Source organism: Oncorhynchus masou, chromosome 9, assembly GCF_036934945.1.
Source record: "Oncorhynchus masou masou isolate Uvic2021 chromosome 9, UVic_Omas_1.1, whole genome shotgun sequence".
In the NCBI taxonomy this organism is placed as follows: domain Eukaryota; kingdom Metazoa; phylum Chordata; class Actinopteri; order Salmoniformes; family Salmonidae; genus Oncorhynchus; species Oncorhynchus masou.
In genome coordinates this window covers 72,801,947-72,822,061 of record NC_088220.1, presented here as the reverse complement: position 1 = coordinate 72,822,061, position 20,115 = coordinate 72,801,947, and the positions used below count along the sequence as shown (strand labels likewise).

At 41.2% G+C, this 20,115-nt stretch overlaps 1 protein-coding gene across 1 annotated transcript; it reads right to left on the bottom strand.

The window, feature by feature from the left end:
* Positions 1–42: 42 nt before the first annotated feature.
* On the bottom strand, positions 43–19,761 carry LOC135546601 (WD repeat and FYVE domain-containing protein 1). Its single transcript, XM_064975164.1, has 12 exons — positions 19,573–19,761; positions 14,226–14,293; positions 12,414–12,487; positions 12,153–12,207; positions 11,263–11,413; positions 11,012–11,124; positions 6,473–6,599; positions 6,147–6,252; positions 4,257–4,358; positions 3,743–3,873; positions 3,414–3,522; positions 43–2,925 (listed from the first exon to the last, which is right to left on the bottom strand). Exons 1-12 carry the CDS (start codon positions 19,707–19,709, stop codon positions 2,866–2,868), a joined length of 1,233 nt encoding a protein of 410 aa, XP_064831236.1. The 5' UTR covers positions 19,710–19,761; the 3' UTR covers positions 43–2,865.
* Positions 19,762–20,115: the final 354 nt, after the last annotated feature.

Below are 20,115 nucleotides of genomic sequence, written 5' to 3'. Positions count from 1 at the left end.
ATTGCAGATGGGGGAGGAATCCAATATAAGCATTAGACTTAATAACATGTCTGAATGGATATCTTTATTAAGCTTTTATTTATTTCCTCACCGTGACAGAACAGAGTGCCACAGGGAGACTAAAGTCAGTACGGTCAACATTATCAACAGGAGTTTCTCTTTAAAAATACAATTATTAGAGATATACAACAACGTCGGAACAAGATTATTTTACAAGCAGTATGACATGATAAAATGACAAACAGCAACAGAGGTTAACAGAGTAGTAGAGAATGTATACTGTAGAATTCAGAGGCTGCTGGTGGGAGGAGCTATAGGATGAAGGGTTCAATGTAATGGTATAAATGGAACGGTATCAAACAAAGATATGGAAACCACGATACGACTCCGTTCCATCCATTCCTTGAACCTGTCTTCCTATAGCTCCTCCTACTAGACCCCTCTGCTAGATATGGCTCCAGTTTGAGATCTTACTATTTTATACATGTGTGAAAACGTGGATAGAGTTTAGTCAAATTACATATAAGAACCAGTAAAAAGTATATAAATTCTTCATGGGATCGACCCCATAAAACGGACTTATTACAAACCAACATACCTAGAGAATTGTATTGATCACAAATGTTAGCCTCTAAACGTTGGTGGCTCTCGATTACTCAAAGGAATTGATCTAGTTGGAATTCATCTATAGTTGGGAACAGAAATCACTGGGACTCCAGTTAACGGTCACAGATATTCTCTTACAGAGTGATTTCTTTCGATCGAACACAATTTTTAAAAAGCTGATCTTGAGCCTTGATTGTGCTGTAGCAAAAGTGTTTCCCAAGAACACTGCACATCCCTGATGACTGTACTTTACATTTAGCAGACACTCTCACCCAGAGCAACTTACAGGAGCAATTAGGGTTATGTGCTTTGTTCACCTAGTCGAATCAGGGATTCGAACCAGCAACTTCCCGGTTACTGGCCCAACGCTCTTAACCGCTAGGCTGCCTGCAGCTTCTGTGACCTCGCCATGTCCCTCTGAGACATTAGCATGTTCTGTGTGATATTAACTCCTCTGTGAAACATGCACACCACTGTATCTCTGTGATGTCCACAATATGTATTTATGATGTCAACACCTCTCTGTGACATAAACATGTCTCCCAGAGGTGTCATCACGTTTCTGACATAACATTGCAAGCACATCTGTGAAAGATTTCTCAGTGACATCATCCTGTCTGTGTGACCTCACCACCATCCTATACATGAAGTAAACATCAAGAAACAATCAAACACTTTGCTACAAATAGAAATATTATACAGTAGGTGATCAAAACTGGAATGGGACTACATACGTTACTCCAACGTCATGTTGAGTTTTACCTTAAGGCAAGCGTTAGTCTAACCTAGCATAAAATTAGCCAAATATATACCCGTTTAAGGACATTATGCAACTCAAGCCGTAACGAAGCAAATCACCCCCAAATTGTAAAAGAAAAAGTAACGCACATTGCTCTCTAAACCACAATTAGTGCATTTAAGTGCAGTTGAGAACCTTACGGGGCTCTGGAAACAAAACAGAGCGGGAGAATGACAGAGGAACTCGTAAATAGTGTTGAATGCTTAGTATTCATGGGTGAGTGTTGAGAGAAAATGCAGCTATGCTACAGAGTAGTGTGTGTAAGAACAGTCGTGAGAGTTTTGAAGGTTCTAGAAGGCTTGGTCCATCCCGCTCTCTTAAGGCCTAAGAGGAAACACAAGCAGCTTCTAATTTTACCCACAATCCCACAGAGAGAGATTAAACAGCGTAAAACATCAGTGCATGGGAACTTTAGCGCTACATTGACTTCAATTCAGTACCATTGCAATACCTATGTGCCTGTAAAGAGAGCAAAAGCCAAATAAAAACCTCTTGTTCAAAAGCTTACACTTGTTTTTCATTATACGCAAATTCATCTTAACTAATCGCAAAGGCAACAGAGTATGGGGTCTTGGTTATCAGGACTAGAAGTGACATCTGTACAGTTGTGTAAATTGATGAAAGATGTTTTAGGTGTCTGAGATGAAGTTGGACAAGGTCTGTGGGAGAACAGCTGTGGCTACAGCTCGGCCAGGGTTGCCATGGTGACGGCACATAGAGCCATGCCCTCTAATGACTCTTCCATCTCCTCCTCCTGAGACAAACGAGTGAGTTTAAGGCCAACTAGTGAAGAGAAAGAAAGAGGGAAAGAACAACTAGCGAGGAAAGAGAAACTGACCTCATGATCAGTGAGGGATATAGAGCGATAAGCACACTGCATCTCATACTGTACACACTATGCATATGGGTATACAAAAGCTGTGTTGTCATGGTTAGCATTTGCAATATTTAAAATGTAGAAAGTTGAAGTAAGCAGCCAATAGGAGAGCCCTGTGTGTGTCTGTTGGGCAGGGCTTTGTGGGTTATCGGGTCGAGCAGTCCAATGTTACAGTGCAAAAGGAATTAGAGCTGACCCACTATGTCAAAGAAACCAGACAGAGGTGGAACATACGTAAACACAAACACTGCTCCCTTCCATTCACACATTAGAACAGAACATTGTGCTTGGCACTCCGCTGAACGGGTACACACTGGAAGTTAGACCTGAGACACAATTGAGACTCAAATTCTCACGTACAAAACTGACACCAAAATCAAGCAAAGGGTTACCAACACGAGTACCCACCCAGTTACACAACACAACACACGCATTCGTATCTTCATCCAAACAACCAGTGGGAGATGTGAACAGAAGCAGCCGGACAGAAAAGGAGCCAGAAAGATGGAGACAGAGGAGGTCCCAATGACAGAGACACCTGTCAGTAGAGTAGAGGACAGAGTTTGAGGGCCGACGGGGTTAATCAACGTGGGGAGAAGCCTGTTGCTATGCTGCAGCCAACCACTTGCGTCATGTCCCATATCTGTGGAAAGAAAGAGCCAATCAGGGATTCAGTAAAGTCAGATGAATATGTAAAGATGAGTCATTCGCATAGAAAGTAGACACGCATTGATGCACATCACAATGGTAAAATGTAAACAACCAACACCTCAACATTTTTGGAGGCAGGTTATTGACATGTCAGTGCTTCTGTAGGAAGCAAAATAGTGTAGAGGTGATTGCTAACTAACTGCAAACAATTTTATCTGACAAGCTAATATTCTTGGCTAACTTTGGGGCGAAACATTTCACGTACTTACAGTTAAATTAGCCACTGTAAATCTCTTTGCTAGCAAAGGCGATGCTGTCTCCAAAACCGCAAGGTCTCCAGTACTGTTAACTTTGACGTTCTAGAACGTTTCCGCTTTCCAAGCATATTAAAAAACATTTAGTAGTATTGAGTCTAAAACCCACTCATCAGGGACTGTATCTGACCACTAGTTACTGATCAAGGCTGATAGTATGTCTGACCTTGACGACACGGTCGCTGCCACAGGTCACCATCAGGCCTCTGGAAGGGTCCATATCCATAAAGGCTATGTTGTGCTTCCCCTCATGGAACGTTGCTAATGCAGTACGACTGGAAGATGAGACAAAGTGGTACGTGAGGAAATGAGGGGGTGGGATGAAGAAGACAAATGTAAATCTGAATCACATTTTTATTATACTCCATTACAGTATTATTATAGTGACATTACATTTAAGTCATTTAGCAGACAGTCGCTCTGGATGAGAGCGACTAAGATTGTTTTGAGATGTTTTATCACAATTATGTTCTATTACTCGTCGATCATACTCACTCCTCGTCCTTGACGGTGTCGTAGCAGGTGTCACACACGCGCACCTGGAACTCAAAGCCCATCACAGGGTATGTAGTGCTCTTGGAACTACACTTCCCACACACCGCTTTGCCACACTTCCTGCAGTGGTGCTAAAACAGGAAACACGAGGGTTCGCCACGGGTCAAATAATAAAGACAGATCACTCCTAGTTCCTGTATTTCTATGTGCCTATATCTATATTTCTACCACTACTATTACAATAGAGTCACAAGGATATTTGTATTACAGTAATGGCTACACCAGGGGCTGCCTGCCCTCTCACCTGCCGAAGCCCAATGGTCTTTGAGTCCCACATCAGCATTAGCCAAGGGTCAAAGAAAATTAACTGATCACTCCCTAGTTCCTATATATCTACCATTACTATTATACAGTTACAAGGTCAATCTTACAACAGTAATGGCTATGCCAGAGCCTTGTATTATATTCTCAATACAAGGTTCTGGACTATACCAGAGGCTGCCTGCCCTCTCACCTGCCTAAGCCCAATGGTCTTTGAGTCCCACATCTGTTTGACGTTCCAGAAAAAAGGCTGCTCACACTTCTGACATGAGTCACTGTCCAACCACTGAGGAGCCTGTAGAGAGTCAAGCAGGAAGAGAAAGTTACAGAGTAGAGGGGGAGTGATGTTACTTTGTAGCAATGTTCAACTTTCAACACCAAAGGGCAGTAGAGAGTTGACGTCACTCCTTAACAAGGAGATTGAGAGTTCAGCAGCATCTAAGGCAGGGGTGGGAAAACTACAACATGTGCCAAAAAGGTTACCCACCTCTGCTTTTTAAGGAAAAGGTGAAGTGAGGCATTGAGATGTATTCCTGGCTCCTGATTTACAGTGCATTCTGAAAGTCCAGACCCCTTTACTTTTTCCTGCATTGTTATGTTACAGCCTCATTCTAAAATGTAATTCCCCCCCCATCAAACGACACATAATACGCCATAATGACAAAAGCACTTTTTTTTTTAAATTGAAAATAAAATAGAGATGCCTTATTTACATAAAGATTCAGACCCTTTGCTGTGAGACTCGAAATTGAGCTCAGGTGCATCCTGTTTCCATTGATAATCCTTGAGATGTTACTATAACTTGAAGTCCACCTGTGGTAAATTGAGTTGATTGGACATGATTTGGAAAGGCACATATTTGTCTATATAAGGTCTCACAGTTGACAGTGCATGTCAGAGCAAAAACCAAGCCAGTATGTCGAAGGAATTGTCCGTAGAGCTCTAAGACAGGATTGTGTCGAGACACAGATCTGGGGAAGGGTACCAAAAAAATGATCCAGTACTGAAGTACCCCAAGAACAGTGGCCTCCATCTCTCTTAAATGAAAGACGTTTGGAAACACCAAGACTCTTCCTAGAGCTGAGCAATCGGGGGAGAAGGGCCTTGATCAGGGAGGTGAACAAGAAAACAAAGGTCACTCCGAAAGAGCTCCAGAGTTCCTCTGGGGAGATGGGAAAACCTTCCAGAAGGAGAACCATCTCTGCAGTGTTCCACCAATCAGGCCTTTATGGTACTGGCCAGACGGAAGCTAATCCTCAGTAAAAGGCAAGACAGCCTACTTGGAGTTCAGACCATGAGAAACAAGATTCTCTGGTCTGATGAAACCAAGATTAAATTATTTGGCCTGAATGACAAGCATCAGGTCTGGAGGAAACCTGGCACCATCCCTACGGAGAAATGTGGTGGTGGCAGCATCATGCTGTGAGGATGTTTTTCAGTGGCAGGGACTGAGAGACTAGCCAGGGTCAAGGGAAAGATGTACGGAGCAAAGTACTGAGAGATCGTTGATGAAAACCTGCTCCAGAGTGCTCAGGACCTTAGACTGGAGTGAAGGTTCACCTTCCAACAGGACAACGACCCAAAGCACAGCCTTGACAATGCAGGACTTGCTTCGGGACAAGTCTCTGAATGTCCTTGAGTGGCCCCAGCCAGAGCCCGGACTTGAATCCGATCAAACATCTCCGGAGAGACCTGAAAATTAGCTGTGCAGTGACATTGTTCATCCAACCTGACAGAGTTTGAGAGGATCTGCAGAGACGAATGGGATAAACTCCCCAAATACAGGTGTGCCAAGCTTGTAGTGCCATACCAAATTAGACTCAAGGCTGTCGTCACCAAAGGTGCTTCAACAAAGTACTGAGTAAAGAGCCTGAATACTTACGTAAAAGTGATATGAGTTTTGTATTTAGAATCAATTTGCAAACATTTCTAAACACCTGTTTTTCCCTTTGTCATTATGGAGTATTGTGTTTAAATTGATAAGTGGAAAAAAACTTCAATCAATTTTAGAAGAAGGCTGTAACTTTACAAAATGTTGAAAAAGTCAAGGGGCCTGAATACTTTCCGAATGCACTGTACCTACCTCTTCTCTGGGAGTGTCCATGTTCCACACTGTGACGCCACCATCTGCAGAACAGGACACCAGCTGTCTGGTCAGCTGCAGGTATCGCACCGCCTGCACTCGTTCACTTGGGGGGGGGTAGAAAATAGAGTGATCTTCCAAAGAATTACAGACGTAAATTGGTCTGATAGTTACGCCATCTGAGGAGCTCGCAGATGGTAAAACATCAAAATAAAACATTAGGAAGTGAACAGCTCCCTGTGACAACTGGTACTGACCTACAGAGCCCTGCTACTGATAAGCATATGCACTGGCTGACACACACATACACACTCCCTCCCTCTTACTGGTGTCCCTGGAGCAGTAGTGTTCGTCCCTTGCGGCCCCCGATATCCCACATGATGACACTGTGGTCAGACGCTCCTGAGAACAAAAGCCTCTGAACAGGATCCCACCACAGAGCTCCAATACTACCTGGGGGGGTGAGAAGGAGAGAGAGACCAGGAAGTTATGACAACAGACGGGTGGTTGGTAGTGTGAACGCTTGGTATGGTAACTGCTTGGCATCCAACCGCAAGACACTACAGAGGGTAGTGCGTACAGCCCAGTACATCACTGAGCTTCCTGCCATCCAGGCCCTCTACACCAGGTGGTGTCTGATGAAAACCCTAAAAATGTTCTAAAATGCCAACCACCCAAGTCATAAGACTGAGCTCTCTGCTATCGCACAGAAAAGCTGTACCGGTGCACCAAGTCAGGAACCAACAGGACCCTTAACAGTTTCTAACCCAACGGCATAAGATTGCTAAAAAGTTAACCAACTGCTACTATCTGCATGGACCCATTTTGCACTTTTTTTGGTGCAAAAATGGATAATCAACAAGGGGCTATGCATTCTATGGAAAATGATGAATGATGTGGAAGGTGCATCATTTTGGGTTCCCGAGTGGAGCATCGGTCTAAAGCACTCCATCTCAATGCAAGAGGCATCACTACAGTCCCTGGTTCGAATCCAGGCTGTGTCACATCCGGCCGTGATTGGTGGTCCCATAGGGCGATGCACAATTGGCCCAGCATCGTCCGGGTTTGGCAGGGGTAGGCTGCCATTGTAAATAAGAATTTACAATTTATGTTAACTAACTTGCCTAGTTAAATAAAAAAATGTTTGTTTTTTTACCACATCTGCCACTAGAAATGTGTTCAACATCCACTAAGTAGCTAGCAAGTACAGTAGCTAGTTGCTTTAGTACAGTAGCTAGTTGCTTTGGTGACCAAACAAACATAGTTGCATGTTTCGCTTACCAAACCATCAGCCCTACTGCTAGTATGAAAATCAAATTCAACACCACCAATACATGTTCAGTTCGACTTTTGCTTTCTAAAGCAGCTCAAACATAGAACATGTGCATTATAGAGAAATAATGCACGCTACAAAAGAATGCCCTTCAAGCCAATCAGAAAAGAGTATTCAACAATGCCATGGTATAATGTTTATTATAAACCAAGTAGTTTGGCTCCTGGATGCTGAAAGCAGTGGTATATCAGACTGTATACCATGGGTATGACAAAACACATGTTTTTACTGTTCTAATTACTTTGGTAATAATAATTATTATAATAATAATAATAATAATAATAATAATAATAGCAGCAAAAAGGCACCTCTGGGGATTGTTGGCCAATACACTACCACGGCTAAGGGCTGTATCCAGGCACTCAGTGTTGTGCATAAGAACAACCCTTAGCCGTGGTATATTGACCATATATAACAGCCCTTCATTATATATCCTGTTGCCTAGTTACTTTATCCTTACCTATATGTACATATCTACATCAATTACCTCATACCCCTGCATATCGAATCAGTACAGGTACCCTGTCACATACAGTGCATTCAGAAAGTACTCAGAACCTTTGACTTCCACAATTTGTTACATTACAGCTTTATTCTAAAATTTATTAAATAGTTTTCCCCCCTCATCAATCTACACACAATACACCATAATGACAAAGCAAAAACGTGTTTACTTTGTTTTGTTGCAAAAAAAAAAAAAAAATGAAATATGACATTTACATAAGTATGCAGACCCTTGACTCAGTACTCTGTTGAAGCACCTTTGGCAGTGATTACAGCGTTGAGTCTTCTTGGGTATGACTCCACATGCAAGACACACCTGTATTTGGGGAATTTCTCCCATTCCTCTCTGCAGATCCTCTCAAGCTCTGTCAGGTTGGATGGGGCGCGCCATTGCACAGCTATTTTCAGGTCTCTCCAGAGATGTTCGAATGGGCTCACCTTTGCCCCAGTCGGAGGTCCTGAGAAGGATTTCATCAAGAATCTCTGTACTTTGCTCCCTTCATCTTTCCCGTGATCCTGTCTCTGAACTTGGTGACAAGTTTCATGTCATGTGCCTTTTACTGAAGAGAGGTTTCCATCTGGCCACTCTACCATAAAGGCCTGACTGGTGGAGTGCAGCAAAGACGTTTGTCCTTCTGGAAGGTTCTCCCATTGCCACAGAGGAACTATGGAGCGCTGTCAGAGTGATCATCGGATTCTTGGTTAGCTCTCTGACCAAGGACCTTCTCACCCGATTGGTCAGTTTGGCCGGGCGGTCAGCTCTCGGAAGAGTCTTTGTGGTTCCAAACTTCTTCCATTTAAGAGTGATGGAGGCCACAGTGTTCTTGGGGTCCTTCAATACTATACATTTTTTGGTATCCTTCCCCAGATCTGTGCCTCGACACAATCCTGTCTTGGAGCTCTACAGACAATTCCTTCGACCTCATGGCTTACTTTTTACTCTGACATGCACTGTCAACTGTGAGACAGTGTGCCTTTCCAAATCATTTCCAATCAATTCAATTTACCACAGGTGGACTCCAATCAAGTTGTAGAAACATCAAGGATGATAAATGGAAACAGGATGCACCTGAGCTCCATTTCGAGTCTCATAAGGTCTGTTTTTTTATTTATAAATTCTTTTGCAAAACATTCCTAAAAACCTGTTTCCACTGTCATTATGGGGTATTATCAGGGAAAATGTTATTTAATCCATTTTAGAATAAGGCTGTAACAAAATGTGGAAAAGGGGAAGGGATCTGAAAACTTTCTGAATTAGCATTTGACAAATAAAATTTGATTGACTTTAGGAGGTTGGGGTGAGTCAAAGGGAAATGAGAGCCAGTTTCATCATCGCACTTGATGGTTTTTGCGACTGCACTTGAAAAAAACTTTAAAAGTTCTTGAAATGTTCCATATTGACTGACCTTCAAGTCTTAAAAGGAATGTATTGTCATTTCTCTTTGCTTATTTGAGCTGTTTTTGCCATTATATGGACTTAGTCTTTTACCAAATAGGGCCCTCTTCCATGAAGCATGGAGAAGGAGGTGTGATGGTGCTTTGCTGGTGACACGGTCTGTAATTTAGAATTCAAGGCACACTAAACCAGCATCGCTACCACAGCATTCTGCAGCGGTACACCATCCCATCTGGTTTGCGCTTAGTGGGACCAACATTTGTTTTTCAACAAGACAATGACCCACACCTCCAGGCTGTGTAAGGGCTATTTGACCAAGAAGGAGAGTGATGGAGTGCTGCATCAAATGACCTGGCCTCCACAATCACCCGACCTCAACCCAATTGAGATGGTTTGGGTGAGTTGGACCACAGAGTGAAAAAAAGCAGCCAACAACTTCTCAGCAAATGTTGGAAAAGCATTCCAGGCGAGGCTGGTTGAGAGAATGCCAAGAGTATGTAAAAAATGTCAAGGCAAAGGGTGGCTACGTTGAAGAATCTCAAATCTATTTTGATTTGTTTAACACTTTTTTGATTACTACATGTTATTTCATAGTTTTGATGTCCTCACAATTATTCTACAATGTAGAAAATAGTAAAAATAAAGAAAAACCCTTGAATGAGCAGGTGTGTCCAAATCTGACTGGTACACACACACAATTTTCGTTAAAAAAAACATAATGTGCAATCACACACACACACAATATATACACTGCTCAAAACACTAAAATAACACATGCTAGATCTGAATGAGTGAAATATTCTTATTAATTACTTTTTTCTTTACATAGTTGAATGTGCTGACAAAAATCACACAAATTATCAATGGAAATCAAATGTATCAACCCATGGAGCTCTGGATTTGGAGTCACACTCAAAATTAAAGTGGAAAACCACACTACAGGCTGATCCAACTTTGATGTAATGTCCTTAAAACAAGTCAAAATGAGGCCTCCACGTGCCTGTATGACCTCCCTACAACGCCTAGGCATGCTTCTGATGAGGTGGTGGATGGTCTCCTGAGGGATCTCCTCCCAGACCTGGACTAAAGCATCCACCAACTCCTGGACAGTTTGTGGTGCAACTTTGCGTTGGTGGATGGAGCGAGACATGATGTCCCAGATGTGCTATGATGTGATTTTCTGGATTTTTTTTCTTCTCATAGTTGAAGTGTACCCATGATGAAAATTACAGGCCTCTCATCTTTTTAAGTGGGAGAACTTGCACAATTGGTGGCTGACTAAATACTTTTTTGCCCCACTGTACATACAAGTACAAAACTGTTACCCCACTGCATGACAATACAGTATAGCGCCATACAATCTGCCAGCAACATTTCCTCTTTTTAAATGATTGCCAGTTAGAGATGGCATCCGAGCAATTTATAGCGTCCGTTTCCATATTGTCCATAGGCTGTCCGTGTGTCCCTGTGTGTCACAGGAGGCTGCTGAGTGGCAAACGGCTCATAATAATGTCTGGAATGGAGCAAATGGCAAACGCCTGAAAAGCATGTATTTTATACCATTCCACTCATTATAACAAGCCCATCCTCCCCAATTAAGGTGCCACAAACCTCCTGTGGTGTGTGCATTACCTTCATGGCCCTTCAGTGTGGTGATGGTGGAGTAGGTCTGTCTCTCCAGTTTCAGCAGGGTGATCTGTCCTGAGTAGTCCCCTACAAAGGCATGCTGGGTGTCGTTGTCATACCTAGACACAGAGTCAAGGAAGATACACAGGAAGAGCACATAGGACAGTTACCTTTGACCAAAGAAGTCATTCTTAGGAATATGAACATTAACAATAAACTGACCCCTGTCTAGCTCTCACGCAAACAGAGAAGGATACTGTAGACAGGAGGCCCAGGAGCCGAAGTAGTGGCGCCCCAGCATACTGCCGCTCTGGGTGCACATCCAGCTCACACTCTTGTCGTGTCCGGTGCTCACCACCCACTCGCTCTCCAGAGAAAACACCATGTCTGACACACGGTTCTGATGGGCTGAACACACAGCCACAATGGGTTAAATACACACAAATGTTGAATTCATTCTCCACTCAACTTTCTCTTTCTGCAAAAGGTTTTAGCGAGTAGAAAGACTATAGATTACTTAATGGAGATATTCTGTTCTGGGCCCATTTTCACTGCTGGATGAGAACTGCTACAAACTTCTAGAGACATGTTTTTTGGCATTTAATGCTTTAAAAAAAACTCAAGTTTCCCTAAGCATGGATTTTCCAGTGATGAGAGACGGGTCCAGACTGCATGGCTAGGCTGTTAGTCACAGAGACCATATATTCTCTGAGCCTGGGGGAAGGTGACTGTAATAACAAATTAATAGTCAGACAATATGAGGTGGAGGTGGATCATCATCAAGTTGGGATTGCTTGAACAATAATTACTTATCCTCTTTCACTGTGGGTCTGGGTCTGTGAGTGTGTGCATGCATGTGTTCTAAGCAGCAATGACGTCGGTTCTCTATTTCCTGTTCGGACATTTCCCCAGAGGCATGCTGGGTAGGGACCAGATGATTTCTCATGGGACTGGGCAGTGCTTCAGAACACAGCTCAGTAGACACACATACACACACTAATGTACACTAAAGAGCCATTATCACTGATATATACTGTTACACAAGACTCCATTACTGAACACTAGAGATCATATCATGTCTACGTCACCAAAGCTTCTTAGTTTTCATTGACTTTGTAAAGGCAGAAAACCCCCTCTAAGATCTCACCAGGATAGGTCTTCACGTGGTTCATCTTGTTGAAATCTTCAGACAGAAGGAATTCCTGTTAGCACCACCAAACAATAGTAAAAATCAGTTACCCGTCCCACTCTTATTCCATGTAACTTCATACTTGTAGCTCGTTTCTCATTCAAAACAGGGAAACATTAGAAACGGGGTCAGTGTGAACCAGATTGGAATGTTATGGGTCCACTCAAAACACAGACTGCGGTTTACACGAGGTCATCTTAACGGCTTCATCTCACTCACCACAATGGCTCCGTTGTCCTGCCCAATGAAGATGCGCCTGCTGTCGTGATGGTATGACATACAGGAGCATGGCGCTAGTACAGAGATGAAAAATATGTCTTGAAAAAACAAATTGTGTATATGGCCAATGTTTTGATTCGATAGTATACGCTTCAGCTACAGAGGCTTGCGAAGGTATTCACCCCCTTGGCATTTTTTCTATTTTGTTGCCATACAACCTGGAAATAAAATATATTTTGGGGGGGCCTGTATAATTTGATTTACACAACATCCCTACCACTTTGAAGATGCAAAATATGTTTTATTGTGAAACAAACAAGAAATAAGACAAAACAACTTAAAACTTGAGCATGCATAACTATTCACCCCCCCCCCAAAAAAAGAAGAAAGTCAATACTTTGTAGAGCCACCTTTTGCAGCAATTACAGCTGTAAGTCTCTTGGGGTATGTCTCTATAAGCTTGGCACATCTAGCCACTGGGATTTTTGCCCGTTCTTAAAGACAATTGCTCCAGCTCCTTCAAGTTGGGTGGGTTCCGCTGGTGTTCAGCAATCTTTAAGTCATACCACAGATTCTCAATTGGAATGAGGTCTGGGCTTTGACTCGGCCATTCCATGACATTTAAATGTTTCCCCTTAAACCACTCAATTGTTGCTTTAGCAGTATGCTTAGGGTCATTGTCTTGCTGGAAGGTGAACCTCCGTCCCAGTCTCAAATCTCTGGAAGACCGAAACAGGTTTCTCTGAAGAATTTAACGTATTTAGCGCCATCCATCATTCCTTCAATTCTGACCAGTTTCCCCAGTCCCTGCCGATGAAAAACATCCCCACAACATGATGCTGTCACCACCATGCTTCACTATGGGGATGGTATTCTCGGGGTGATGAGAGATGTTGGGTTTGCACCAGACATAGCGTTTTCCTTGATGGCCAATAAGCTCAATTTTAGTCTCATCTGACCAGAGTACCTTCTTCCATAAGTTTGGGTAGTCTCCCACATGCTTTTTGGCAAACACCAAATGTGTTTGCTCCTTTTTTTCCTTTAAACAATGGCTTTTTTCTGGCCACTCTTCCGTAAAGCCCAGCTCTGTGGAGTATATGGCTTAAAGTGGTCCTATGGACAGATACCTCAATCTCCACTGTGGAGCTTTTCAGCCCCTTCAGGGTTATCTTTTGTGTCTTCGTTGCCTCTCCGATTAATACCCTCCTTGCCTGGTCTGCGAGTTTGGTGGGCGGCCCTCTTGGCAGGTTTGTTGTGGTGCCATATTCTTTCGATTTTTTAATAATGGATTTAATGGTGCTCTGTGGGATGTTCAAAGTTTCTGATATTTTTTTATAACCCAACTCTGATCTGTATTTCTCCACAATTTTGATCCTGACCTGTTTGGAGAGCTCCTTGGTCTTCATGGTGCCCCTTGGTGTTGGAGACTCTGGGGCCTTTCAGAACAGGTGTATATATACACTGAGATCATGTGACACTTAGATTACACACAGGTGGACTTTCTTTAACTAAACTTATTTATGGGCTTCATAGCAAAGGGGGTGAATACATATGTACACCACTTTTTTATTTTTTTTTTTTTTTTGAAACAAGTAATTTTTTTCCCAATTCACTTCAACAATTTGGACTATTTTGTGTATGTTCATTACATGTAATCCAAATAAAAATCTATTCAAATTACAGATTGTAATGCAACAAGAATAGGAAAACGGCAATGGGGATGAATACTTTTGCAGAGCACTGTATTTTTTAGCATCTAACGTTAGTGGATGTTTCAGCTGAGGCCTACTTCTAATCGCTTGTGGTACTTACAGGAGACCGTGTGGTAGATGCTGGGCCAGTACTGTCCACTGTCTCTCTTCAGCCATACCCGGATAGTTCTGGACATAGGACACAGGAAATGTCATATTCAAACTTCAAGTGCCCCTCTTGGCACTGCTCCTGAAGGTGCAGCATGATAGTCTCAAATGTGAATAGGGATTACAGTACTAGAACTTGGGCTACTTGGGAGAAAAATGTCTGTAAGACTGTCAGCTCATCTATTGCAATATTATACAGTTTTAGAACACCATGAAATTCTCAAGCCACAAGATCATTGTGACACAAAAGGAGTACAGTGCCATTACGACAGTCCAGTCACAAGATATATAAAAAAAAAATTAAAAGAACTTCTCATACTACTGGATTCTCCCTTCCTCAAAAATGTCCCTTTTCTAGTCATCCATGAGAAGCTTATCCTACTGGGGACAAGGAAGGGTATCGCTCCAGAGATTTAAATTCTCTATACCTTGCTCAGGATATTGCTCCTCAATGTACAATTGACCAAGCATGACCGACACATTAATTTGCTCTGATCTACGCCTGCCTGGTGCCCTAAAGTTGACCAGAAACAGAAGGCCTCCCGTTTTAGAGAAGTGCCCATGCTACTCTCTTCCTCACCATTTATGAATACTTTTTGGAGTTGGGTGTTAATGGCCTACATCTCTTTTGTGTGGTTTGGAGGTGTACAAAATAACTGAAAACAAAATAAAAATTAAACTGCAATTGGGGTTGCAGTAACACTTGTCAATTGATTCACATAATGCATACCCCTAAGATAATGTCTCAAATAATGGTGACCATTGGGTATTAGGTAGTGTTTTTATGCTAGTTTGCTGTACCTGCACCAAAACTTTAGTATTTTTCCTTCATAGCTTGCTCTCCATCTTTTTAAATAGGCAGCCAATTTGTTTTCAGGACTTTTATTCCCATAGCTGATCAAAACTTATTCTCTCATGGCTCTCTCGTCCCTCTGCAGCAGACATACGGTGAGCAATATGTTTGGAACATCGAATCGAAATACATATAGAATCGTGAGAATCGCAATACCCGTGTATCGTGATTAGAGGTCGACCGATTAGGATTTTCAACGCCGATACCGATTATTGGGGGACCAAAAAAAGCAGATACTTATATTTATTTTTAATAATGACAATTACAACAACACTGAATGAACACTTATTTTAACTTAATATAATACATCAATAAAATCAATTTAGCCTCAAATAAATAATGAAACATGTTTAATTTGGTTTAAATAATGCAAAAACAAAGTGTTGGAGAAGAAAGTAAAAGTGCAATATGTGCCATGAAAGAAAGCTAACGTTTCAGTTCCTTGATCAGAACATGAGAACATATGAAAGCTGGTGGTTCCTTTTAACATGAGTCTTCAATATTCCCAGGTAAGAAATTTTAGGTTGAAGTTATTATAGGAATTATATGACTATTTCTCTCTATACCATTTGTATTTCATTAAAGACATAGTTATAACATAATAACACACAGAAATATGAGCCTTAGGTCATTAATATGGTTGAATCTGGAAACTACCATCTCAAAAACAAGACGTTTATTCTTTCAGTGAAATACGGAACTGTTCCGTATTTTATCTAACAAGTGGCATCCATAATTTTAAATAGTCCTGTTACATTGCACAACCTTCAATGTTATGTCAAAATTACGTAAAATTCTGGCAAATTAGGGGGCCCAAACTGTTGCATATACACTGACTCTGCGTGCAATGAACGCAAGAGAAGTGACAATTTCACCTGGTTAATATTGCCTGCTAACCTGGATTTCTTTTAGCTAAATATGCAGGTTTAAAAATATACACTTCTGTGTATTGATTTTAAGAAAAGGCATTGATGTATATGGTTAGGTACACATTGGAGCAACTACAGTCCTTTTTCACGAATACGCACTGCATCGATTATATGCAACGCAGGACACGCTAGATAAACTAGTAATATCATCAACCATGTGTAGTTAACTAGTGATTATGATTGATTGTTTTTTATAAGATAAGTTTAATGCTAGCTAGCAACTTACGTTGGACTAGTTAACTGTAAGGTTGCAAGATTGAATCCCCGAGCTGACAAGGTAAAAATCTGTCGTTCTGCTCCTGAACAAGGCAGTTAACCCACCGTTCCTAGGTAGTCATTGAAAATAAGAATGTGTTCTTAACTGACTTGCCTAGTTAAAAAGATTAAATAAAAAAGGTGTAAAAAATAAAAAAATAAAAAAATGGAACGGCCAAATCGGTGTCCAAAAATACAGATTTCCGATTGTTATGAAAACTTGAAATCGGCCCTAATTAATCGGCCATTCTGATTAATCAGTCGACCTCTAATGGTGATAATATTGTATCATGAGGTCCCTGGCAAATCCCAGTCCTAGTATGTAGCGAAGGTAACAGGTAGCCAAACATATACCAACTAGCACACAAATCAACAATATCCTGATGTCAGTGCCAGGATTGTGCAGCTAGCTAGCGTTACACACATTGTTATGCCCTGAGGATATGCATTCCATACCTACTAACTAGCTAACTTGCCAAATCAATAAAATAAATATTTGCTATTGCTAACACCTACAAAAGCAGTAAACTGTTTAAGCAGTTGCCTCTAGGAGTGAAGTTGATTCGTCACACAATGAGCCATTGTTTGGTGTACATATAAATCATTGGTTTACAGGTTACTTAGGCAGAGGACAGTTAGCTGTTTGGTTAGTTTGATGATAACCTTGTCACGAAACGTGGCGATGTCTTCAAATTATGTAGACAACGTCACGCACATTTACAAATCCTAAATGTCCCTAGTCTGTAACGAATGTAGAATACAATTCTATTTAAACTTACTCTGCTGACTGTCTGTGGTGTTGGTCCCTGAGTTGGTATTTTGAGACAAAATATTTTTAAACAGACTTCAAAACGTGGGTCTATGTGTTTGGTAATCAAGATGTATTTTGCTCATGACTGAAGGCACACAGACAAGACGGAGGTATACACATGCGAACCATGCATACACACCAAGTCTTGCACATAGAATTAGAATACCAAAAATGGACATGAACCTTCATATGATGGTCCAAAGATCAGCCATATTGCTCAGGGAGTTGGTCATGGTTTGACAGTGCTGTGATAACTTTCAGTGTTTTACACTAACTTAAGAATTGATCTGCACTATGTGTGTGTTAGCTAGCTAACCAGTCAATTTTAGAGGAATGATTGTATTCAAACAATGCAGTTAATCCACAGTCATACAATGGCTCAAATCAGATGATGATAGACAAGTTGAACTGATATTGTATCCATCATATAATAGCACTAAAAGCTTTCCAAGAAAAATACATTGAAGACATTTATGGTCTGTTTACATTTATTTTCGAGGCCATTTATACAGAAAATGTATATAAAATACAATACTGGTCAAAAGTTTCAGAACATCTACTCATTTAAGAGTTTTTCTTTATTTTGACTATTATTCTACATTGTAGAATATTATTATATTGTAGAATAATATTATTCTATATTGTAGAATAATATTGAAGACCTCAAAACTATGAAATAACACACATGGAATCATGTAGTAACCAAAAAGAAGTGTAAACAATTCAAAATATATTTTATATTTGAGATTCTTCAAATAGCCACCCTTTTCCTTGACAGCTTTGCACACTCTTGGCATTCTCTCAACAAGCTTCATTAATTAATTTCAATTAACAGGTGTGCCTTGTTAAAAGTTAATTTGTGGAATTTCTTTCCTTCTTAATGTGTTTGAGCCAGGTAGAGACGGCATACAGAAAGAAGATAGCCCTATTTGGTAAAATACCAAGTCCATATTATCGCAAGAACAGCTCAAATAAGCAAAGAGAAACCACAGTCCATCATTAATCTAAGACATGAAGGTCAGTTAATCCGGAACACTTCAAAAACTTTGAGAGTTTCTTCAAGTGCAGTCGCAAAAACCATCAAGAGCTATGATGAAACTGGCTCTCATGAGAACCGCCACAGGAAAGGAAGAACCAGGGTTACCTCTGCTGCAGAGGACAAGTTACCAGCCTCAAATTGCAGCCCAAATAAATGCTTCAGATTTCAAGTAACAGACATCTCAACATCAACTGTTCAGAGGAGACTGCGAAAATCAGGCCTTCGTGGATAAATTGCTGCAAAGAAATCACTACAAAAAGGACACCAATAAGAAGAAGAAACTTGCTTGGGCCAAGAAACACAAGCAATGGGCATTAGACCGGTGGAAATTTGTCCTTTGATCTGGAGTCCAAATTGGAGATTTTTGGTTCCAACCGCCTTGTCTTTATGAGACGCATAGTAGGTGAAAGGATGATCTCCGCATGTGTATTTCCCACATTTTAGGGTTTATGACAAAGCTAACACAGAACAATGAGCCAGATATTTCACTGGACGTATAAATGTGAAGCATCCTGTTGGCGTTTCCACTCACTACCAAATATGGTGATGAGAGGAAGCCCAGTGACTGGAAGTGGGAGAAGATGGAACAAGATGGATTTTCCCCGACATTCAATGAATCATTTCATCTCCAAACAGTGGACTGCGTTTTGTAGACTTTTGCCAAAGTTTCTAAAAAATTGCGTTAGGGAACGCAGACTCTGTTAAGTGCGCGTTCCCTAACGGAAATATGAAAATAAAGGCTAAAACGCGCCTGCTTGGGGTATTCGCTCCTGCTTGGCCCTGCCTACCTCCTTGCTTGTTCTGTCCACTATGATTAATTTGCTCCCATTGGAAAGACAAGCTCTGGGTTAGTTATAAAAATCTTTGTAGCTCGCCCCTCTAGGATATCTATTGTCTTGCAGGTGTTTACATGGTTTTGCGCACGTACCAGGTGATATACATTTAAACTTCAATACCGGTGTTCTAAAAAGTCGACTAAATATTTCTGTAGATATTTTGTCTAGAGTTTGGAACATTTGAAGGATCAACATCAGAAAATAGGCTGAGTAGAAAATAGGCTGAGTAAGTTCAAATATAACTGTAATCAACATTCCGGCTTGTAGAGGAGGACCATTTCAAGAATCAAACACTGTCATGATGTTCCAGACGGTGAATTTAGAATAACACCGTCTGGTCCCCATGGCAAATTGTGTTATTGACTGTACGTTTGTTTGTGTGTAACTCTGTGTTTTTGTCGCACTGCTTTCCCTTATCTTGGTTGTAAATGAGAACTTGTTCTCAACTGGCCTATCTGGTTAAATTAAATAAAGGTGGAAAAAAATAACAGTAAGCAGGCTAGCTAACGTTACCGTTATCTGGCTAAGAGCTAGATAATGGTCTGGAAAACAGCTAATGGGGCGTCAGACAACCAACCTGTCCTCGCTAACCGTGATCACTCCGTCCTCTTTCGGTATCAAAACTGCAGCATTGACCGCGTCCGAGTGTCCTTCGATTTTATTTAGAAGAACTGGTCTTGAGCTTTGAGGCCTCGAATGAATCTCTGCCGCCATTGCTATGTTGTCTTTTTCTCCCAACTCGACAATCAGATGACGGCTAAGGAAGTTCAGTAGGATTACCATAATGTCTAGAATAGCTGCGCACTACTTTGTTTCTTCTTCAAACTATAATATTATGGCGGCCCGTAAACAAACGTTAGCGATGCACAGCGCTTCCTACTGCATTGGGGCGTGTAGTCAATCACAGTTTATAGACTAAATGAATATAAAGAAAATAAACATTTAAACCTGTACTACTAAGACAAAAAAAGAGCCCTTCTATCAAAACCTCCCCATCCCTGTCCAACCTCAATAACCCAACACATCAATCTTTCCCTCTCTTCCACATCTTTTTTTTATTGTACCTTTTATTTAACTAGGCAAGTCAGATAAGAACAAATTCTTATTTACAATGACAGCC